This window comes from Antechinus flavipes, chromosome 5 (assembly GCF_016432865.1).
Source record: "Antechinus flavipes isolate AdamAnt ecotype Samford, QLD, Australia chromosome 5, AdamAnt_v2, whole genome shotgun sequence".
Taxonomy (NCBI): domain Eukaryota; kingdom Metazoa; phylum Chordata; class Mammalia; order Dasyuromorphia; family Dasyuridae; genus Antechinus; species Antechinus flavipes.
The window spans coordinates 12,320,927-12,345,554 of NC_067402.1; the positions used below are offsets into that span (position 1 = coordinate 12,320,927).

The 24,628-nt window shown below is 45.0% G+C and overlaps 1 protein-coding gene across 1 annotated transcript in view; it reads left to right on the top strand.

Moving 5' to 3' along the window:
* DNAH11 (dynein axonemal heavy chain 11) overlaps positions 1 to 24,628 on the top strand; it is a 277,853-nt gene that overhangs the window by 67,995 nt on the left and 185,230 nt on the right. The window contains exons 19-28 of the mRNA XM_052001418.1: positions 2,046 to 2,162; positions 2,517 to 2,603; positions 6,832 to 6,990; positions 8,473 to 8,556; positions 11,249 to 11,407; positions 14,836 to 14,958; positions 15,812 to 15,934; positions 16,247 to 16,471; positions 17,240 to 17,331; positions 19,499 to 19,625. Coding sequence (XP_051857378.1) covers positions 2,046 to 2,162; positions 2,517 to 2,603; positions 6,832 to 6,990; positions 8,473 to 8,556; positions 11,249 to 11,407; positions 14,836 to 14,958; positions 15,812 to 15,934; positions 16,247 to 16,471; positions 17,240 to 17,331; positions 19,499 to 19,625 — 1,296 coding nt within the window. The remainder of the gene's footprint in view (positions 1 to 2,045; positions 2,163 to 2,516; positions 2,604 to 6,831; positions 6,991 to 8,472; positions 8,557 to 11,248; positions 11,408 to 14,835; positions 14,959 to 15,811; positions 15,935 to 16,246; positions 16,472 to 17,239; positions 17,332 to 19,498; positions 19,626 to 24,628) is intronic.

Below are 24,628 nucleotides of genomic sequence, written 5' to 3' on the forward strand. Positions count from 1 at the left end.
TGTGGCCCTCCCAGCACAGAGGATTGCACAGAGTAAATACTTTATGAAAGTTTTCTCATTGACTTGTTTACCCATTCTCTAGAGACTCTAGAACTAGAGAAGCAGAAGAATCTCTCATGGGGTTGCTCCTAGAACTGAAGTGGAAGTTCAACCCAATAGGGAGAAGGCGAGTTGGGGGGAGCACTCAAGAGCAGATGTGACACAGATACTGTTATTCTTAGACTATGGTGGTCAGAAACACTGGGCTGGTTTCTTAGTTCTGCAGCCTGCCCGGATATAAAATCAGGGAAGAACACGACACACCTGTCAGAGTGGCTCAGATGACAGGAAAAGATAATGACCAATGTTGGAGGGGATGTGGGAAAACTGGGACACAGATACATTGTTGGTGGAATTGTAAACTGATCGAACCATTCTGGAGAGCAATTTGGAACTGTGCCCAAAGGGCTCTCAAACTGCACACCCTTTGACCCAGCAGTTTCTACTGGGCTTATATCCCAAAGAGATCTTAAAGGAGGGAAAAGGACCCACATGTGCAAAAATGTTTGTGGCAGGTCTCTTTGTAGTGGCCAGAACCGTGTTCAGGTCAATTCCCCGAGAGCCTCCACAGCTGTGGATCAGAGCATCTGAAGGAGTTGTGGGGCAGCCTTTACTGACACAGGTGCTGCGGACTGGGAATGAGATCAATTGGAGGCAGAGGGAAGAGGAGAGAGGTCAGAGAATGCATCGGCCTCCCTCTCACAAGAGGAGATCCATTCTAGGCTGGATCTCCAGCAGCCACTGTCAGTGGCTCCCATGTATTCCAACAGAACTGGAAACTGAATGGATGCCTGTTAGCTAAAGAATGGCTGAATAAGTGACGGTCTATGAATGTGACAAGATATTATTGTTCTGTAAGAAATGACCAGAAGGATGATTTCAGAAAGACCTGGAGAGACTTAATGAACTGATTCTGAGTGAAATGAGCAGGACCAGGAGATCACTGTACCCAGGAACAAGATTCTATGATGATCAATTTTGATGGATGTGGCTCTTTTCAGCAATGAGGTGATTCACACCAATTGTTCAGTGATGAAGAAAGCCATCTATGCCCAGAGAGAGGACCATGGGAAATCAGTGTGGAACACAACATACCATTCTCACTCTCTCTATTGTTTGCTTGTATTTTGTTTCCTTTATCAGGTTTTTTTTTCCTCCTTGATCCAATGTTTCCTGTGCAGCAAGCTAACTGCACAACTATGTATACATGTATTGGAGTTAACATATATTTTAACATATTTAACATGTATTAGACTGCCCGCCAGCTAGGGAAGGGAGTAGGGGGAAGGAAGGAAACATTTGGAATGGAAAGTTTTACAAGGATCAATGTTGAAAAATTACCCATGCATATGTTTTGTAAGTAAAGATCTATAATAAAAAAAATAAATAAAATAAAAAATAAAAAAATCAGGGAAGAATTTTCCAAATAATGATAGGAATTTAATGTGTTAGAAAACTATGCTTGGGAAGTTATGGCCAATGATATTGACTAAAATTTAAGAAAAATCTAGCTTGCTGGCTTGCTAGTTAGCTTAAGGTGTTACTTCAGGCATAAAATGTGTTCATTAGTTTTGAACACATTTTATGCCTGAAGTAATATCTTTCTCTAGCATCTTGAGGTAGTGTGATGGTGATTTGATTTCTCAAAGCCTCCACCAGTGGGACCCAAGCTTTGTTAGGCCCAATCCACTGGAAAAGCTTTGAATTTGGGCCTGATGAGATGCTATGGCCACAGCAGGGCAGGTTTTCTAGGAACAGAGCAACTCTAAAGATCCTCCGCTAAGTCACAGGCAGGGGATACCAGGGTAAGGGATGTAGGACCCAGACCTACAAAATCACAGATCCTGGAGACATCACGATAAACACAACAAGCACCTGGCCCACCCATAAAGGAGGATGGGGTGAAGTTCTCTAATGCCAACTAAATGAATGCCACCTGTTGTAGGTCTTTGGGTTTCCATGGTAACTGTCCTGCTCTCCCATCATGCACTTCTCTTTTTTCCTAGGAATTGCCTGAAAGATGGAACACTACCAAAAAGAACGCAGCGGCCATGAGACATGAAGTGGCCCCGCTTCAGAATGCAGAGGTCACTGTGATCAGGAGAAAGTGTGTTTTGTTTGATGTAAGTGAGCCCAAATGTTCCTGCTCAAAGTATTTTAACCAGACCGTTTTATGGACTTACTCATTTACATTTGAATTTCCTTTTAAAATGATTTATGGATTTTTTTAGGGTGGAGGAGGGGGGCAGATGGTGTTTTACCTTGCACTTACCAATAAATCCCCTTCCCCAAAACAATTTCCTTTGCTATAAAGAAAAATAGTTAAAACAAACTGACACAATCTATGTAACATTTCACAAACATCACCCATCCCCTTTTTCCCAAAACAAGAATATTTTAAACAGCTGTTTTAAACTTCATTTACTTACTGAAATTCTCTTTCCATTCTAATCTTATTTTGCTTTCTTCTGTATCAGGGGAAACAGGTGGAGTTCAGAGAAAGATTCAGAAGAAAAGCCCCCTTCTTCTACAATGCAGAAAAGCCATATGAAGTCCTTGATGAGGTAATGATCCTTCTGCTGTGAATGGGCTAGGATTAGAGAAAACACTTAATTAAATAAAACACATTGGTCAGTGTACATTGAGGTTCGGGCATATTAGCTTTGGGGCCAAAGGCCTAGAGCTGGACAGAATGCTAGAGAGCAGCTAGCTCAACTTACTTTATAGAAGGCAAATGGAAGTCTGTGTCAGAGACAGAATTTGAACTTTTATCCTCTAGCCCTAGAACCCATTCTGTTCCCACTGTTCTAAGCTGCCTTTCTTATTGCATCCTTCTACAGATATTCAATTTTCTTCCATATGAGTTATCCAAATTCTCCACCCCTTCCTAGGATCTTAGAATTCAGAGCTCCAAGGTACCTACAACATAGCATTCTCACTCTCTCTGTTGTTTGCTTGCATTTTGTTTCCTTTCTCAGGTTTTTTTTTCCTTCTTGATCCTATTTTTCTTGTGCAGCAATATAACTGTTGATTATTTATCCATCCTTATTCATCCCACCCTTCACCACCCCACCCCTATTTTATAGATGGTTATAAAGGTAAGAGATTTGGATCTCTTTTTATCCAAAATCACACAGCTTGTCATTGATCATAGGTTAGTTTGACTGCACGAAGAATCATATCTCCCATCATACTCATTGAATGGAAGACCAACAGGTGTCATGTTCACCATCATTAAGATGCCTTTTTGAATCCCTTCCATGATGTGTTATCAGTAAGAGATATACTGGAAAATATTTAACAACTGGCTCTCTAGGAGAGCACTTTATACGTGGTACATTTTTACTTTAATCTGCATTATTAATATTTTCTCCATCATTTTTGTTATTTTCTAGGGCTTCTCAAACTTTTTAAATAGGGGGCCGGTTCACTGTCCCTCGGACTGCTGGAGGGCCGGACTATAGTAAAAACAAAAGCTTTGTTTTGTGGGCCTTTAAATAAAGAAACTTCATAGCCCTGGGTGAGGAGGAGAAACATCCTCAGATGCCGCATCTGGCCTGCGGGCCATAGTTTGAGGACCCCTGTAAGTTAGAGAGTATTCTACTCCAAACTCCCTGGTCTTGTAGTGTTTGCCAGTTTCCAAGGTATAAATGCTCCCATGGAAAATGTTAGAACCATTTCTCAAGAGCTGGTTCAGGCTGGCTACAAGAATGTAGTTTATTCTATTTTTATTAGTAATTAAGGGACCTATAATAATCTGCATGCATTTAGTCACATCAAGACAAGAAGCATTTATTAAGCATTTTGTGGCTGAAATCTGCTGTTGGGAAAAGTCAGTTCCTGCCTTTAAGAAGTTTGCAGTCTAATAGGGGAGACCAACAGAAGTATGTATAAGATATTACAGTGTAAATAAAAGGTAATTTCAGAGGGAAACTACTGGTATTGAGGGGAATTGGCAAAGGCAGAAAGGCCGGTTTGAGTTGAGATTTGAAGGAAGTCAGGAGCCCTGAAGGAAAGGATGAGGAAAGAGAGAATGTCAGGTCTGGGAAACAGCCAGGAAACTATTGGAGAATCAGGACGTAAAACATCCAAGAGGCCGGAATCACTGGGGTGGGGATCAAAGTATAAGAAAGCTGGAAAAATCAGAAGGGACTGGATGGTGAAGGGCTTTGAAAGCCACACTGAGGATTTGTATTTGATCCTGAAAGTGACAGGAAGCCATTGAAGTTTATTGAGTGGAGGAGGAGGGTGACTTTTAGAAGATTGCTTCAGGGGCTGCTTGGAGGATGGTCTGGAATGGGGAAGACTTGCAGCAGGTGGACCCCCGCCCCCCTCCAGCAACCATTAATACAGCCTAGGTAGGAAACTGTGAGAGTGGCAGCAGAGAAGGGGATTTCTGTCTCTTTGATGTTTGAAAACTTATGCAAGAAATTTCCCAAATAGCTACGGGCATTCGCAAACAAGAAGTACTGTTATCTTGTTTTTAGGAAACTGAGTCAGGTCAGCCCTGATTCCATAGACTGTGGGGGAGGAATAGGGAGAAGAATTTCTTTGAAAATCTGGAAACCTTATTCTTGTCAAGAGTTTATGCCAAATATCAGACTGGTGATTGCATTGGGGGAGGGGGGTGCTGATTTTTTTGACCAGACCTCTGAAGCGTTAGGTGTCACGGTGGGCAGAGTGTTGGCTGAGAGGGAAGATCTGTCTTCCAAGCCGTGTCTCACACTTAGTAGTTTGTGCCCCTGGGCAAGTGGCTTGGTGTTAACCCGTCTGCTTGGGTTTCCTTTTCTGCAAAATGAGAGGACTGGCCTCTCAGGCCCCAGCAGCAGGTTCTGAATCAATGCTTCCTAAGAACCTGGGATTTCATTGGTGGGAAAAACCCCAGCACAAAGCAGTGCGTGCTCGGTGACGCACTGTCAGCTGCAGGGAGAGGGTCAGTGACTTCTTTTGGGTCGCCCAGAATCATTTGTCAGAAGCAGGACTTGAACCAAGTCTTTTTAACTCGACGCTTTCACTCTGTGGCAGTTCATGACTTGACGAGGTTCCCCAGATCAAGTGTCAGAGGGAAGTGTCAGAGATGAAGAAGCCCCATTTCAGGAAATGTTTTCATTTCACATGGGGATTGGTGGGAATCCAGAGCCCCCAGTGCAATCCCTCCCGGGACAGATCTGTCTCGAAGCTTGGGAGCTGTCCAGCTTTCTGAGCTTCCCGCCATTGACGGCCTGCCCCGGCCATCTCATCACTCGAGGGACCAGGGCAAGGCATCGACAAGCTGCGAGCAGAACTGGTTTCCCTTTCAGAACTTTGTGGTGGAAGATGGTTTGGCTTAAAATGTCTTCTCTCCAAGCAATGACTTAGTTAACCAAACCTAACACATCGAAGAAAGTATTTAATTAAAAGAGATGACATCATCTTTTGCCATAAAAGATCTAAAATCAAGCTTTTACTTTGGTTGAGCTCGGCCTGGCCAGTTGGGCTGGGTGAGCCCTGCAGCTCTAGAGCACAAGATATTTTAAAAGCATCAGTGAGCTCACTTACCCGGGGGAGACTCGTGCTTCGTTCTCTTAAAACTCACTGTCCTGAGGGATGGGTGATTTTCTAAAATGACTTTACTAATATTTGGGATCAATGTTAACTTGAGTAGAATGTTCTGCTAGATTGTCCTAGGGATCTCCGCTTGATAGTACACTGTTTATTCAAAAAAGGAAATCGATAACTTGGATGAAGGTAGAGACTGTCTGCATGCTTATCAATCACATGAGCTGATGATAGAATTTGTCAGCATTTTACAAGATAGAACTAATCAGAGAGAAATATAAAGTCCAGATTTGCTTAAAAAACCACTTACAAATATAATATGGTAGAATGATGGCTTCCTATCGGTAAGATAGCTCTCAGCCCAAGTACCTAGAATTTGAATTGGGAAAATCCAATTTAAAATCCTGCCTCAGACACTTACTAACTTTGTGATGTGGGATGAGGCACTTAATCTCTCTTGACCTCAGTTTTCTCATCTGTAAAAATGGGAATTATAATGGCACCTACCTTGCATGATTATTTGAGGATCAAATGAGATAACATTTTAGATAGAAATGTCAGCTAGTGATGGGAATAGTGATGGCGGTGTTAGGAGTAGTAGTCTGTGGTCTAAATTACCCTTCATCTCGAATATTATCTCGAATATATATGGCATTTTAGAAAGGACGTTGACAATAATACTCCCAGAGTAGTTATCTTTGTGCTGTTTTCAACTTAGGATGTTTTTTATGATGTGTAACTTAAAGTGTTGAGTGTTATTGTTCATAAGAGTGACAATTTTTAAATTGAGTTATATTGGGTTTTTCCTATAAATGTGGAGCTTTAAAGGACTCACTACATTCTTAAGTATGATTTTTATTGTCCAGGAGACACAATTTTTTCCAGTAAAATTTCCAGTTTTACAATGAAAATCAGTGGGGAAAAATAAGACTCATGGCTTCTCGTGAAACTTTGCTGAGGGGCTTCAATTCCATTAGTAGAATTCTTAGCAGATTATGATTCAGTGAAGGAAGCCATAATTCTCAAGACTCTATTTGGTCATGCTTCACGTTCCTGTTTTTATCATGGAATGGTTATTCAAGGTGGCAGAATGAAGTCCACCGGGCTACCACTTAATGAATGATCTAATTACCGTGTGGAACTGTTGAGATGCTGGATGAGCTAAAGTATCGAGAAGTCTGGGCAGACTCACTTGTTTCAAGTGGTTTGTTGACAGGTAGAATGAGTGAAATGTGTTTTTTTTTCCCCTCCGAGGCAAACGAAGAGCTTGAGGCATTAGAAGAAGAAATGTTACAGATGCAAGAATCGACAAGTCTTTTCGAAGTGGCCCTTCCAGACTATAAACAAATCAAACAGTGTCGCAGAGAAATTCGTTTGCTCAAGGGCCTCTGGGATCTGATTATTTATATCCAAGTGAGAGCTTATTTTTTAAAAAAAATTATTCTCTAACATGCCTTTGACTAGTCTTCTTTTTGTGTGTCTTTGTAAGTAGGTGATCTTATGTTTCTTATGGCATTAATAAATTATGTGGCTGTCATTTTTTCAGACTTCAACCATTTGTTCTTTTTTTTTAAGTTTAGTCTTTGAGTTTTTCACATCTCTGCTTGAAAAATGTTCAGTTAAAACATCACTGTCTTTCATTTCAACATTTACAAACTACTGCAAAAGGTTTGAACTCCAAAAGTTTTTTAAGGAAAAATATATTTTAAACACTTAAAATTTTTAAAATGATATCTTTGTGAAAAATATTTTATTTGTTACGAAAGAGGGCATCAGATGTGCTTAAAGATAAGGGGAAGTTGAGCTAGTGATAAGTGATGGGATAACAGAGCATTAAGAAAATATTGAAAATACACATCAAAAAACAAAATAAAACAAAACACGACACTAGGGACCCAGAAGCAAAGAAAAGAACAATTTAACTGCCTTTGGTAAATGGAATAGATATTTCTAATAACCATCCATGGCTAACAGAATTTTACTGTGTTGTGTCTAATTCTTTTTTGTTTGTTGTATGTGTTTTTGGTGATTATTAAGTTAATAATAAAAAATTAAAAGTTGAGGTTTTTGTATTATATTAATAAGTATTATAAAAAGTAGTCCTTGACTCAAGTAAATAAGCATTTGTGAAGTGCTTGTTATGTATCAGACATGGTGGTAAGTACTAGGAAATCATGGAGTCCTACAATGACTATTACTACAGAGACCTATGGTATCAACAAGAGTCCCATGTGACTGGTTGATATGAGTCCAAAGACCTAGAATCTGATGGTGATGCTTAAAGCAGAGGCTGGCCAGTGATGGATTCAGATTATGTCTTTGAAGTACAATTAAGTTTCATCTGAGAATTAAAAACTACTAGGGTTTAGTCAGCCAACAAGCATTTCTTAAGGAACACTAAGTTGGGTTTCTAAGAGACAAAAACAATCTGCTCTCAAGGAGTTGAATATATAACTAAATATAAATAAGGTATATGCAAGATTGATAGTGGAAAGACACCTGCAGCTGGGGGGACCCGGCAAAGTCTCCCACAGAGGATGAGATTGTAGCTGAATCTTGAAAGAATCCAGAGTGTTTTTAGAAATTGTGGGAATGTTCTTTTTCCAAATGTAATCTTACCTCAATTCCTTCTGTATGAAGGATTACATCAAAATATGTTTAGAACTTTTCACCACATTATAAAGCAATGCATCAGACTGTTTTGGGGGTGCATTTGACCCACACCAACAACTTTTTGTTTTAGTAATGGGGATTTGACAAGGATAGTTAATATTCAAGAAATTGGATTTCCACTGGCCAATGGTGCCACCGTGTATCATCAATTTCAGTGTTATGTGGCCGAGACTCACTTTCACCAAATGTTGTTGACACTTTTATCTGCTCCTCCGGTTTCAGAGAAACATCGATAATTGGACTAAAACCCAGTGGAGACAGATTAATGTGGAACAGATGGATGGAGAGCTGAGAAGGTTTGCCAAGGCAAGTTCCGAAGCTGTCTACTACCACAATTTATTTTTCTCGACGCCGCCTCTTTTCTGTCTTCCCCTACCCGGGCTCCGATGGGTTTTTGGCACATGGGCTTGCTTAGCTTGAACATGACCATCTGAGATGATATTTCTTCTCTATCAGCCAGTCACACTCCTAACCTGAATTGTCTGTCCATGAATGGCTTGGTTCAATTATTCTGTAGTTTCTGAGTTATGAGTCGCCCCTGAGCGTAGAAACATTCTTTCTTGAAGTTGTTGAGGAGAGTGAAGGTGACTGGAGATACGAAGGGTTGGATGTGGAAGTGGAAAGGGACCTCAGCTTGGGGTAGCCCTTGGTTTCTTCTCATAAGAGCAACAATGAAACCACCCATGGGGAACTCCTTTTGGGAGCACTGACAGAAGTCTTTCTTCTCTGGAGACCATCTAAATTTCATTCACTTCAGCAAGCACCCAGGCCCTCCTGTTGCAGGAAATTAGGCTGAGAACTGGGACTACAAAGCAGAAAATAACAGAATTCTTGCCTTCCCAGAGTTGATACACTACTGAGAAACAGACACGTTATGTATACTGATAGACTGAAGATGAGGTATGATAATAGTAATGAAGGGACGAGGCAATGAGGTGGGAGGAAATCTTTGTTGAGGACAGTAGGAACTCCAAGGGACTATAGATCCTAAGCTAAAAGAGACTTAAGAGACACTCAGTCTAGTCTTCTCTTTTTACGGATGAAGAAACCGAGGGCTTAGAGAGGTTAAGTGACTTAGTAAATTCATGAAAGCAATAAATGTCAGCTGTGAGATTTCAACTCCAGGATCTTCTTCTATTGTACCACTGAGACAATCGTGTGTGTGTATATTTCCCTGAAATTGGAGCGCGATTCCACCAAGTTTTGGGGTGGGAATTGAATTATGGAAGCATCTTTAATGGTCCACTTTCTTTACATCCACAGACACAGCTCTGCTAGGAAGTGAATGTCTCCCCACACAAAGGAGGCAGTTTAGAAAAAGCAAGCCAGTCAACCACAAGGCCCAAGGATTAAAGGTTCAGAATCACAACATCTGAAAATGGCAAGGACTCCAAGGTCATCCAGTCCATTTTCTAGATGAACAGGAATCCTCTTTCCAATGTCCTTGGTCAGGTTCGCTCAGCCTTGGCTCAAAGCTGTTCAGTGAGGGAGAAACCTGCTCCCTCCGAGGCAATCCATCCCTGCCGAGGGTGAGACAATCCTCTCGGCTGCTTTGTGACTTCCACTCACTGTTACTAGTTTTGCCTACGGGGAGCGATCTGAACCAGTCTAATCCCTTACAAAAAACTTTCATGTTATTTAATTTTTTATAATTAAGATGCATTTATTAACTTCTCACTTCCCCAAACTGGCAGAGGGATACCCTTGTAACAAATAAGGATAAGCAAAAGAAATTCCCTCGTTGGCCACATCCAAAAAAGGATTTGTCTTTCCTCTCCTTGAGTCTGTCACCTCTCTTTTAGGGAGGCAGTAGCATCATCAGGGGTCGTCAGGAGAACCAGTTGGTCATTGAGTGATCAGCATTCTGAAGTCTATGAAAGGAGCTCACTGTGTAGCGTTGTTACACACACGCACACACACACACACACACACACATATGTATGTATATACATATACATACATACATATATATATATATATAGTTTTCTTGTTTTTACTCGCTTCCCTCTGCAGCATTTCCTACAAGTCTTACTGGCTTTTCTGAAGCCTTCCTTTTCATCATTTCTTATGATGTAAGTATATAACATAAGTTGATCAGCCATGTCTCAAATGACGGGCACTCCTAGCACGTGTTTCTAATCTCTCTTCCACAGGAAAAATCGCCATTATTTTGTCCCCCTGATCCCCAATCTTCTCCACCCTAAGCATTTCCAATTCCTTCAACCAGTTTTTGAATTGTAAAATGTTAAGACCTTTGGCTAGTTGGTCACTGAGCATTTATTAAGTGCTTCCAATGTTTTAGGCATTGTGCTAAGTGCTAGGGATAGAAAAGAAGGCAAAAACCAAGACTGCTCTCAGGGGGCTTACATTTTAATGAGAGAGAAAATAGAAATGATGAAGGACAAATAAACCATATATATATATACACACACACATAAGTGTCATATAGTCATCTCAAAGTAAAAGGGGAACATCTTCCTTTACTCCTCTCAGAATTTTTTAGTTTATCAACTCTCTTCCTAAAACGCAGCACCCACAAATGGTGACTTCGAATTTTCTTGGGAATAAGGAAAAGTGATAACAACAATGATGATGATAATAAACTCAGCTGACGAACTCTGGAACTTCCCAAGAGCCACTTGTAAGCCCTAACCAAACATTTCATTGATTTTACATGCTTTCACATCTTTGCACTAAAGTTGGGAAATTATTTCTCCCCTAGAGAAAAGGATAATAACAACTAGAATGTATATAATGCTTTATGTGCTTCATAACTGTCATTTCATTTGATCCCCACCAGCACCCCGGGAGGTAAGCGCCATTATAGCTTTGTTTTATGGGTGAGGAGGTCTGAAGCAGACTTAAAGGAATTACTCGGTCACACAACTAGAAAGAGTCTAAGGCTGGTTTGAATCCATCTCTTCTTGACTCCAGGCCCGGTGACTTATCCATTACAGGAGAGATAGTTTAACGATTTACACCGATCCCTATTTCTTAGGACATATGGTCGCTCGATAAAGAAGTCCGCTTCTGGGATGCTTACTTGGGCCTGGAGCTTCTGGTGAAGAACCTGCTGGCGTCTCTGAGGGCAGTGATGGAGTTACAGAACCCAGCTATCAGGGAGAGGCACTGGCACCAGCTCATGGACATCACAGGGGTCAGTATCTTGTGAATCTGGCCTGGTCGGGAGCGGAAAGCTCTCGGCTATATCCGAGAAGTACCTTCGGGCACGAAGTAAGGAAGGTTCCCGGGTCACGGTGACCTATAGTTGTTAAGAGGAGGTCCGTGGGAAGTGGAAGCCGGGGAGAGGCGCAAGACAGATGTTATTGCTTCTGCCATGCACTCAGTAGGACCACCTCATCGCAGAGAAATGCTTCTAAGAACAGTTGTTTTCTTTTTAAAAGCTATTTAAATGTGCAAAAGTCTCTATGTCAGCTGAAGTTACTTTTTGTTTTTCTTCCAAATCTCCTGGCTGGTTTTTCCTCAATCTTATTAATGAATTATTGTTTATTAATTAATTAAATTGTTTTACTTATTATATGTAGAATATATTAAGTTATTAATTGACTGCATCATTAAATTATTAATGGATTAATAAAAATAATTATTTTTATATTACAATCCCTCCTTGAAACATCATTCATCCCACATCCTAGAACTAAACCTTTTTGTTTTTAATAAAGAGTAGTTAAACAAAAATATATAATAGAGTGATCTCATTTAATCATTTATGCAACATTCTGCCCTAAAAGTCCCCCTAGTAGTCACCCCCTATGAAAAGGACAGCATATTCCATGATCTGTCTTTATATGTGATTTTGTTTGTTCTTTAAGAAAGAAAAGAAACTAAACTTACCCATATTTTCACTCTGTCAGGAAAGTTACCAACTCTTAAGAGTTCCAAATGGATGAGCGTTATCGAATGGCATGACAGAAAGGCAGAGAGTAGACTTCTTGCCCTTGAGTTGAGAAACAAACTGAGACGTTGGGTAGGGCTAGTCAGGAAATGGCAAACCGCTCCAAAATCTTTGCTGAGGAAACCCTGAACAGGGTCACAGAGTGATTGAAACAAGTGATCAACAAGGTTTATTTAGGAAGGAAGCCCTCTGGGAAAGGTCAGGGACTTTGGGATAATCAGTAGACGTGTCTAACAGGAATGATGGGCATTCCCGTAGCTTTTGTGCCCAAAGAAGCTCCATCGCAAGAGAAATGTGGAGACAGTGTAAAAATAGGCTTTAAAAAAGAATCCCAGGTGAATTTACTGACAAAGACTTGGTGAGATTAAAGAAATGAAGGGAAATCTGATGAAATTGCTTCAGTAGCTTAGAATAAAGACAAGCGAGAGACACTCCCTGTTATTAGGATTTAAATTGAATGTTAACAAATGACCTGGATGATCTTTCTGTAAAATGGGCTTTGTAGACAGAAGAGATTAAAAGGAAAGAAAACTATTCTGTCAACACCGAGGCTGGTTCTCTCTCGGGGACTAACTGTCTCTAACTTGGCGTCTCTCACACAAGGAACACCGGAGCACCTCAAGTGGTTTTTTCTTTCAGAGTTTACCTTGTATAGTTTGTCAATAAGCATTAAAATAACTTGAGAGCACTTGACTGGCACAGCTTTACCCAAGAGATGTCTAGACTGAAAGGTTCTATCCTCAGAATTCTTAATCACAAGAGTCCGGCCCTTGCACATCTCGAAAAACCAAGGGGGGGCTCAGTCTGACGCTTAGAGGAAGGCAGCAGGATGTAGGAGAGCAAGTTTTGGGCCGGAAACTGGGGGGACACCTGTCTGAGGAAGTGGCTTTAGGCCCTGCTTTTCTAATATCAAAAATACGTGAGTTGTGGATTGAATTACCCGCCTCTCAAGTCCCTTCAGCCTCGGTCTGGATTTTCACAGATGCTACAAGCATCCTAATTAATTCCTTTGACCTTTTGTTAGGTTAACTTTTTAAAAGTTTTCACTGGTTCCTTTTTTATACACAAAATACAATCATTTTTTTGTGCTGAATGTTCCCCTCACCCTGGCTTCCGATGGAACTGTTCCCGGAAAAGACCTGCGGAAGGGGAGAGCTGGACTTAGTCTCGAAGGAAGCTAAGAGGCAGAGGATGAGGAGGACACGCCGGGAATGAGGGATGGGCAGCCAGTCATTGACTGTCCTTGACAAGCTTTCACCTTGTGCCAGCAGAAGGCACAGAAACGGTGGATGGAAAACAAAAACCGGTGTGACAAACATGGCCCCTCCCCTGCCTCGCCAGGGCTCCGTGGGACCTTCGGGGTCCCACCTCTCTGTGCAGAGAAGAACGTGTTCTTCCTCATTCCCCCTGTACCAAGACTGGTCATTGCATAGAGCCCGTGCTCAATGGCCAGCGAGTGCTGCTTCTCGTTTATCTCTGGGATGGTTCTGTAGACTTGCTTTCCTGTTCTGTTTTTTCTCCTTTATAATGATTCTTTTTTTTTTTCCTGAGGCAATTGGGGGTAAGTGACCTGCTCAGAGTCACACAGTCAGAAGTATTAAGTGTCTGAGGCCAGATTTGAACTCGGGCCCTCCAGACTTCAGGGTGGGTGCTGTGTCTGCTGCTCAATTATGCAGTTCCTGCCCCGTAACGATTCTTATGTGTCTTCCTGTGTTTTTCTGGACTCTTCATTTTTTGCATATAACACAAGGATATTTGGTTGCGTTATTTTGTCCCAATTTGTCCGGCTGTTGCCCAGTCCCACGACAGCTCCTTTGGTCAATTTTTTTGGCCATCATAGAACATGCGGCCAAGAATATCTGATCCATCGTGAGAGCTCTCCATCTTTGACCTCGGAGTCTGCGCCCACTGGTGCCACAACTAAGCCAGAGGACGTGCACACCTGTGTATGCTGCGTATGTCCCTGCATCCTCGTGTGTGCCTCCATGGAGCTAAGGGCTTTTGTCACACGGGCCCAGGGGGCACCATCACCGCTCCATGTGGGTGCTGAAGGTCCGCCTTTAGCCACTCATTTTGTGTTCATCTCCTCCCTGGGCCAGACAGGGCCTCTCCCCAACCTCCCCAGCACCGACTTGCCCCATCCTTGCTGCTTCTGCTAACTTGCTGGGCGTGGGATGGAGCCTCGGAGTTGTTCTAAGGCAGCAGCCCCTTCCTCCCTTCGCCCCCTCCTCCCCACTGGGGTTCCCTCCACTGGTCTGCTTCTCTTCCTTCTCCCCAGTCTCCCATCTCCCATCTCGGTGCCCTTCTTCTTGGTCAAAGACATAGTCGGTGACTGACTGTCCATCCCCCATTCCTGTAATGTTCTCCTCCTTTTCCGCCTCTTAGTTTCCTTCAAGACCAAGCTCAACTCTCCCTTTGTGCAGGGGCTTTTCCCCAGTCCCGTGGCCACTTCCATGGTCTCCCTCTGGGGTGCAGCTTCTGGAGGACAGGGACCCTGTTTTTGGCCTGTCCACAGCCCCAGTGCCCAAGAAGTGGTTTAATCGCGTGCTCGATTGACGATATTTTGACAATAATCCGCTTCTTAGCGATCAAACACAGAAACATATTAAGCCTAAAAGCGATAAATCTCTAGGTTTGCACTTTAGAGTTTTCTTGCTGCCTTCTCCTAGGTTAAGTTCTCGATCAATGAGGGCATGGTTCTGGCAGACTTGCTGGCGCTGCAGCTGCACAGAGTGGAAGACGAAGTCCAGAGCATCGTGGACAAAGCCGTGAAGGAGCTGGGGACTGAAAAGGTAAAGTCCTCCGGCTTTGCTCCGCAGGGGGCTGCCGATGGTCGTTTCTGTGCAAAGGAAAGCACCTGCTCGGGGACAGGTTTCTGGGATGGGATAGAAGATGCAGTGAATTGATACCAGACTAAATCCTGGCACTTTCAACTAAATTGTGCCATAGTGCATAGAGGCCTGGGTCCAGAATCAGGAAGATCTGAGATCAAATTTAGCCTTAGACTCCAGGCAAATCACTTCATGCTGTCTGCCTCAGTCTCCCCATCTGCAAAATGAGCTGGAGAAGGAAATGGTCAAGCACTCCAGTGGCCTTGCCAAGAAAATCCCAAATGAGGCCACGAAACTGAGACCTAGAAACAGCATGACAGACTTTCCCCTAAGTTATATGGGAGCTAAGTAACAGATAGAGGATCAATGTTTTAGGATCCTAGACCTAGAACTGGAAGGGACCTCTAACCCACTTCCCCATTTCATGGATGAAGAAACTGAGACCTAGAAACACGAACAACTTTCAGTGACTCAGCTGTGAGTTATCTTGGATATTACTTAAGCTCTCTGAGCCTTAGTTTCTTCATTTGTAAAACAGGTATAATTTGTGCATAATAAGAGCCTGTCCTGGCTCTTAAAAACAAAAGACTTTTCTTAAGTTTTAAAAAAGCAAAGTTTGTCCTAACTCCGCCAGTCAAAGTCTGCTCTTGGTCTCTGCCAGAACTCAATGGCTTCTTCATACCTCAGTATCACGATCCATGAAATGGGAACAATCATCTCTAACCTGGAAATTCTTTGGAATTTATAAAAATGCTTTTATGGGTAAGTATTTTATATGATACTAAAGCATCTCCTTCTTCTTGTTTCCGAACAGATCCTTACGGAAATCAGCCATACCTGGGCCACGATGGAGTTTTCCTACGAAGACCACTACCGGACCGGCATCCCTTTACTCAAGTCTGACGAGCAACTTTTTGAGACTCTGGAGCACAATCAAGTAAGTTGCCTTTCCCTCTTCCCGAAAGGAAGACGTGAGACTCTTTCGGGCTCCAAGACTGAAGCGGAACCCGGGCTCTTCTCCTCTGGAGTTCGGGGAACGTTTCCGGTCCCGAGTCGGGACGCTCTCGTAGCCGGTGTATTTTTCCACCGGCTGCAGGCCACATGGTCCGATTTCCCTCTGCCGCATTTACACGAGGGAGAGATTTGCTTGCATTGTTCATTACAGCCGGAGATTTTTAAATGGATGCCGAGTGACTCGCACTTAATTATAATCTCGTTTGTTGCTTTTAATTGCGTGGCCTCCTTTTAGGTTCAGCTGCAGACGATCCTGCAAAGCAAGTACGTGGAATACTTCATCGAGCAAGCCTCGGCCTGGCAGAAGACGCTCAACACGGCGGACGCCGTCGTCTTCCTGTGGATGGAGGTGCAGCGGACCTGGTCCCACCTGGAGAGCATCTTCATAGGCTCCGAGGACATCCGGGTCCAGCTGGATGAGGACGCGCGGAGATTCGACGGCATCGACGCGGACTTTAAGGTGGCGTGAGGATTTGTCGGAGGTTTTCAGGGGGTGAGACCAGAGCTGAGGAGCCGAGGGGACTCGTCCCTAACCCAAAGAGGGCCAAAGGGACCTCTCACCCACTTCCCTGTTTCATGGATGAGGAAACTGAGACCTAGAACCAGCTTGACAGACTTTCCCCCAAGTTATATGGGGGGTAAGCAACAGATACAGGACCATAGTGTTGTGGGATCCTAGCCCCAGCACGGGAAGGGACCGCTCGCCCACTTCCCCGTTTCAGAGCGGTGATTTCTGCCAGTCGACACGTGCCAGTTAAATACCAGCTTGTGTGGAGCACTAGGGATACAGGGACAAAAATGAAGCCGTCCTGGTCCTCAAGGAGCTTGGTTCTGTCACAGGAGCTGCCACGGGGGGCAGGGGAGCATCCGGGGGGTGCGGCGGGCAGAGGGCCAGGCCCGCAGGTGGGAAGACCTGAACTCGGTATGGTCCTGGGCAAGTCCCTAACCCTGTGTCTCTCAGTTTCTTCATCTATAAAATGAGCTGGAGAAGGAAATGGCCAACCGCTCCAGCATCCCTGCTAAGAGACCCCCGAGAAGGGATCCCAAAGGGTCCAACGTGACTGAACAATGAACGAGATAGATCCAAGGGACACTGGGAGGCTTCACATACTGGGGGCACCGGGGAAGGCAGAAGGGGCGGGGCTGGAGCCGCGGGATGCAGTTGGCAGGGAGCGGGCGCTGGGCTTGGGAAAATCGGAATGTTGGCGTCTGTCTTGTCTCCTTCCAGGAATTAATGTTCGACGCCGCGAAGATTAAGAATGTCTTGGAAGCCACGGGCCGGCCCCATCTGTATGAAAAGCTGAAGGATTTGCAAGACAGGTTAGGCCGGGGGGGCAATATGGCGACGGTCACTGAGGCACTTGCGGCCTAAGGTGTGAAACCCCCTCCTCGTGTCCGTAGTCGCTCAGCGAGCTTCGGCCCTCTGAGCCAACCTCACACAGCCTTCCTCCTCTGAACTTTGCAAAGGGCTTTTCCCCTTGTTACCCTCACAATGGAAGCCCTCTTATTATTCCCATTTTACAGAGGAGGAAGTTGAGCCTCAGGAAGCTCACAGAGTAATTAGTGTGCGAGCCCAAATTTAAATCCAGCCGCGCTCCGGGATCTGTGCCCCAAAGCCTCCCACCTTTTACTCACTGAGTACTCACTGGGGACACTGAGGCCGGCCGGCCTTGGTTATGCTTCCCGGCGTCAGAGGCGGGATTCAGGCCTGGTCTCGGGGCCTCCTCCTGGCTCCGAGCTGGCTCCCGGCCTCTCTGAGGGGCAGAGAACTGAACGAGATCGGAAGGAGCCTGGGAAAGTCCTCGGCGGAGGACGGGGGGCAACTTCTGTGGCAGCCGAGAGAGCAGTCGGCGCCCTGGCTGGAACCACAGGGGCGCGAGGCAGCACAAGCTGGTTTCCCCCCAAGAGCCGCTTTGTGCCGGGCTCCCCGGCCTCCCCACGGAACAGCTCAGTACGTGCTGAATAGAACCAAACTCGAGGCAGAACAGAACATGGATTAATTCTCAACCCAAGAAACCTTCACAGCTCAAACAGAGTTTGATGAAAAGGGGAGGCAGGGAGGAGGTTTCTGCAGGAGTTAATTGTTTCTGATTCAGTTCCATGGAAACCAGGGCCGGCCCAGAAGTGCTAGGTGGAAGTGACAGAAAGGGAAATGGGGGCTGGTGCCAGTGAGCAGGCTTCAGGAGGAGGGGTCTGCAGGCTTCAGGAGGAGGGGTCCGCAGGCTTCAGGAGGAGGGGTCCGCAGGCTTCAGGAGGAGGGGTCCGCAGGCTTCAGGAGGAGGGGTCCGCAGGCTTCAGGAGGAGGGGTCCGCAGGCTTCAGAGGAGGGGTCCGAAGGCCGCTGGAGGCGGGGAGGGCAGGCTGCTCCTGGCCGCAGTCACTTAACATGCGGATGTTCACTGTGGACCAGGCAGGGAGCGCCATTGTGGGGATCCGGGTCTCGGTCCGGAATGCCCCAGATGGCCCATCTGCTTGGAGACTCTGCCTCCAATTCTGCCCCTAGAACAGGGTCGAGGAGATGGGTGAGAAGGGCGGGGGAAGGAGACTCATCTGGAACCTGACTCTGGGTCCCCTTCTGTGCAGGTCCCCTTCTGTGTGGGTCCCCCTCAGGGCAGGTCCCCACTTAGTGCAGGTCCTCCTCAGGGCGGGTCCCCCTCAGGGCAGGTCCCCTTCTGTGCAGGTGTACATTACTCTTAGCCTGCCTGGAGTCAGAGCCACAGCACCTGGATCGAGTCCAGCTTTCTGGCTCTCCCGCCATGACGCCGCACTGGATTCCTACAGACTAACGTCCTTCAGATAAATTGCTGGAAGCAGTGGGAAGCTGTTCGACGGCGGCTCATCCTGGGCTTCCCCAAAGCACCTGGGACTTGTTCCGACCCTTGGTGCTCTGGAGAGTCTCTAGGGCAACCTCCTGGTGTCTCTGGAGAAACGGCTTTCAGTAATATCATGCTTAAGTCTCATGGCAGTAACAAGAGCCACGTAGGTATCGTGTGTCTAAGTAGATAAAAGGGCCGGCCCCGGAGTCAGGGAAAACTCAGGTCCGAGAGCTGGTTGTTAAACTTAGTGCGAGCATTTACGCCGGGGAAACTCGCAAATGCCTCAAGTCAAAGCTCAATTTTATGGATTCTGTGGCTCAGGAACATGATGGAGAAAGTGATGATGGAGATTAAGCTTTGGAAGGACGTTGTATGTCCTTTTTTTGGAGAGCTGTCGTTAAGTGTTTATTAGTGCCCCCTGCCCATGCTCCAGGCCTCTGTTTGACATAGACCAAGGGCGGGGTCTTAGGCTGCGACCAAGCTGTTCCCTAAGACAAGTGGGCCTCCATCGGCTCCTTCGTCCCTTTGGAGAGACCTGAGCCGTCTCGGCTCCGAGAAGATGCTGGGAGAGATCCGGGCGTCCTCCCTCTGAGGGCTCGGGAAGAATGGTCCCGGATTTAAAAAGAGCCCCGTGGCCCGGACCCACGATCCCATTTCCCTTCTGTTTTTCAGGCTTGTTCTTTGTGAAAAAGCTCTCGCCGAATATCTGGAGACCAAGCGTCTGGCTTTTCCTCGCTTCTACTTTGTCTCTTCTGCTCATTTGCTCGATATTCTCTCCAACGGGAACCAGCCACAGCGGGTAACGTCCCCCCCGCCCCCTGGGACTGGACTTTTGCAGAGCCGGGTCTGCCCTGCTGCCCCAAAGGCACAGAATCCATGGATTATCATCCAGAGGCAGCATGGGAGGGGGGGAGTCGGGGAGAGCTCGGGTCCTGCCCCTCAGGCTTCCTAGATGGCGACTCTGGAGCAGTCACTTTCCTGCTCTTGGCAGGACCGTTTTCCAAGAAACCTCTGCGATCCCGGCCCAAACCCTTCATTCTATACACAAGGAAACTGTGCGACCTTTCCAAGGTCACGGGGTAAGATAGGAGAGCTGGGACCCAACCCAGGCCAAATGTTCCCTCTGAGCCAGGTGCTCTCTCCATCAGTCATACAACCTGTCCCCAGTTCTGTCGGTCAGCAGTTAATAAGCACCTAGTGTGGGCTCTGGGCTAGGAGCTAGGGGAGACCGGGAGGAGGAGGACTGAAAGGATGGCTTCCTGCGGGAGCCTCTGTCTGGTTAGCAAGAAACAACACGACGCGGATAAGTAAATACAGCAGACACACAGGTAAACATCTGCACACAGGTGTATCACAGGTACACATACACACAGGTACACATCTACACATGGGTGTATCACAGTCACACAGACACACAGGTACACGTCTACACACACAGGTGTATCAGTTATACATACACAGGTACACATCTACACACACAGGTGTATCACAGTTACACATACACACAGGTACACGTCTACACACACAGGTGTATCACAGTTACACATACACACAGGTACACGTCTACACACACAGGTGTATCACAGTTACACATACACACAGGTACACATCTACATATGGGTGTATCACAGTCACACAGACACACAGGTACACGTCTACACACACAGGTGTATCAGTTATACATACACAGGTACACGTCTACACACACAGGTGTATCACAGTTACACATACATACACACAGGTACACGTCTACACACACAGGTGTATCATAGTTGTGTGCACACACAGGTACATGTCTACACATAGGGGACTAAACAATCATACACACACATGTACTTGTCTGTACACAGGTCTGTTCTGTCACACACATGTACCTATCTACATGTGTGTCTATACCATTATATACACAATATGTACATGTCTATACACACAGGTGTCTGTACAGTTAAATACACACTGTACATGCCTATACCTGTATGTATATAATCCATACAGTTATACACACATATTATACATCTGTATTTCTTTGATTTTTCTTTAGTCATATCTGATTCCTCATGCCCCCTTTTGGGGGATAATGGATCGGTTTGCCATTTTCTTCTCCAGTCCGTTTTATAGATAAGGAAACCGAGATGAACAGGGTTAAGTGAAATCCCCCAGCTAGTAGGTGGCTGTGGCTAGGTTTGAACTTGTGTAGATGAGCCAGGTGCTCATACTGAATTTGGTCTGATACTGAATTTGAATTCAGGTCTTCTGTGATTCCATTTTATAGACGATGAAACTGAGACCCAAGAAGGTCACAAGTTTCTAAGACCCCAGGAGGGTCCTTGACGGCTTGTGATTCGGTCTCCACATTTCTATAGCATAAAAGAGGGATACCACTGGAGAGCCCTGCTGTCCCTCGCTAGCTGGGGGATCATTTTTAATGAAGGTTAATGTGATTTTCCAAAAGTTGATTGAATCCAACCTCCATTTGCTGTGTGCGCACCACGTGCCTTATTGTGCTGGAGAGAAGTCGAGAACCAGTCTCTGCCCTCGAGGAGCTTCCGTTCCCCTGGGGGAACAATGTGTGCACGAGGAAGTGTGTGCGAAATACAACTGAATCAGAGGGGAGCGATTTTGCCAAGGATGAGGTGGAGGGAGTTAGGGAAGCACTGACAGCACTGAGAATCAGAAAAGGGGGAATGCTCTAGGAGGTAACTAACTGCTGAGCTGGGATCTGAAAGAACTAAGGATCTAAGAGCTAAACGAGAGATGTTAGGGGTCCGGAATGGCCTGTGCAAAGGCATGGAGGTGGTAAATGGATTGTACTGCACAGAGCCAGTAGGGCTAGAATGTATAATGGAAGAAAGGAATAATGGGAGATCACTCTGGAAAAGTGGCTGGATTGTGAAGGTCTTTGATGCCCAGAAGAGATTTTTTATTCTATCCTAGAGTCTATCGAGTGCTATGGCAGCTTCTTGAGCAGGGGAGTGATATAATCAGCATGGTGCTTTAGAAGGATGAATTTGGGGGGTTTGTAGATTGTGAGGTGCAGGAGGGAGAGGAGCCAGTTTTGATTCTGAAATTAAGAACCTGAGTCACTGGAAGGACTCGGCAAAAACACAGACGTGAGGAAATCGAGCGGGTTTTGAGCAGGAAGATGCGTTCGTGGACTTTTGCCCCTCAGAAGCATGATTTCTGTCCTTTTTCAGACCCCAGCCACTTTGGATGGTGGATGGTTGAGCCTTATTTCCGGCTAGGATGATAGTTAGAATATATGGGAATTGGAGGGAAGGGGAGGGTCAGCCCTGAAGATGTAATTGGTGGAGGCGTGTTAATTACACTTCCTTTCCCCCTGTTTTCTGCACGAGCAGATGGGGGTGACGGAGCAGATTGCTGAGGACTCGCGTCTCTGAAATGCTGATTTCCCCAGATGTAGATAGCTCACTGCCCCGTCCGCAGGTAGACAAAAGCCGCGGGTCCCGGAGGCCAGCTGGTCGGTAGATGGATGCACCGAGCGCTTGGGAGCTCGGGGAATGGGATGTCGTTAGAAAAACAAGCAAACCCATATATTCTTCTGGAAATCTGCTGAACGCTTGATGAAAATAACGGCAACGATATTCCCCGTCCTAATGAAAGCTTAGCCGAGTTCTCCATCTCTTTTTAGCCTCAGTTTCCTTAGCTATAAAATGGGGATTGGACGTGATCAGCGCCTATGAACTTGCTTTTAAAATATATTTTCATAATTGTATTTTGATAGGATTGGTTTTCTTTAGGAACCTATGTGTTTTATACATTAAAAACCTTGTCCTGAGAAGGTATCCATAAACTTCACCCCATTGCCAAGATGCTAATAAGGGATCGTTTTCGGTCGGTTCTCAATTGATGATTCTTTGAAATGGGTTGACGTTCTCTTCTGAACATGTTACATCCTATTTGATGTCTGTCGGCTCCACCTCTGCAGCCCTCCTCGGCTCTGAGCCCTCCCTGCTTGAATAATTTGGAAACTATTAAGAAGTTAGAATTAAGGAAAAAAAGATGCTTTCATGTTAGTGAATAAGAGGAAGAAAAACCTATTAGAGCAGAAAAAACTAATGGATGGGACAAGGTCACTTGTTTGTCTCAGTTTCCCCATTTTGTAAAATAGGATAATAATGGTGCCTACTTTCTATGGTTGTGAGATGATGATTACAAACTGCTTAGCACAGTGCTGGGCACATAGTAAATGCTATATAAGTGCTAGCTCTTGTTAAGATGAAAAATCTCCCAGCTCCCTACACCGCTTTCTAGAGGGCTGACTGCAGCGAGAATCAGCTGAGTGAGCAAGTCGGGGAGAGAGCAAAGAGCAATGTCTTCTTGCCGTGACTGAGCTGCTGGCCGTGGTACTTTGGGGACTCATCGCTCTCGGCCCTCGCCCATATCGACAAGCCTTAGTTTGGGTGATGGTTAAAGTCCTATTTATATGGCAGCTGGCCCTGCCCTTTGCACTGCATTACCTACTAACCACAGAAAGCCTGAGCTCCCATGGCCACTTCAGTGGGACAATGAATCGTCCGATCATTGGAGAGAGGTTTTTGTGGAAGCCCGGAGGGGGATTAGGTTCAGAGAGATGGGAGGATGGGATCTCTCAGGCAGAGACCCAGACACAGCAAATCAACTCCAACTGAAAGAAAGTGAGAGTCTTAAATGCTCATCCTTTTCAAACTTAAACAACTTTTACCAGATTTTCTAAAGCGATTTCCTCCCCCTTCTCTGCTGACAGCGAATAGACTAAGAAAAAGACTGAAGCCCAAAGATGGCCTTCCTTTCGAGGCCATTACAACCGGCAGTGTGGATTTGGCATTTTCAGAATAGTCTGGACACAGGAGGAAGACTTCTCTTCTGCCTTAGTTTACCCTCCCTCAAAATAATCTCAGCTTCCCATGTTGGGAATAGTGGAAAAAGCTTCGGTGGTCAAGGTGGAGGTGGAGATCGGTCACTCATGTGATCTTGGCTAAATCATTTCCCCTCTCTAAAACAGAATTCAACTCTTCTCTATAAATGGAGGAAATTGAAGTAGATGTCTGCTAAGATCCTTTGTACTTCTCAAGTTTTGAGTTATTCTTCTCTCCAGGACACAATTTTACATTTTCATGACACTTTTTTATTTTTATTTATTTGTGATATTTCAAGAAAAAGTCAAGAGTGAGGGCTGTCATCTCTGCAGAATAAAATCAAAGGTAGAAGTCTCCGTCTTATGGGGATGAAGTATAAATGTCTACTCTCCTGCCCAGACTTAGGATCCAGGAAGAAGGACGTCCCTGAAAACTGATCTTAGATCTGTATCAAGTTTTGTGAATTTATCGTTTTAGCAAGTTCTCTCACTGCTAGAAGTCTTTATGTACAAAAGTATATTAAGAAATGTGAGAAAATACCCAGCACTGATGGAGAGTCTCCATCCTTGAGGTCTTTAAATAGAGAATAAATAATCTATGTGTGATGATCAACTGGGATGGACTCGGCACTTTTCAGCAATGAGGTGATTCAAGGCAATCCCAATAGACTTGTGATGGAAAGTACCATCCACAGGCAGAGAGAGAACTGAATGTGGATCAAAGCAGAGGATTTTCAACTTTTGTTGTTATTTATTTGCTTGGGATTTTTTCCTTTCTTGAGCTGTTGTTTCCTGTGCAGTGTGTGATAAATATGGAAATATGTTTAGAAGAATTGCATGTATTTAACCCAGAAAAGAGAGAATAAATGATCTAGAGGATTTTGATAATCGTCAGCCTAAAGGTAGAGGGCTAGACTAGCTATTGTTGTTGTTGGTTGGTTACACAA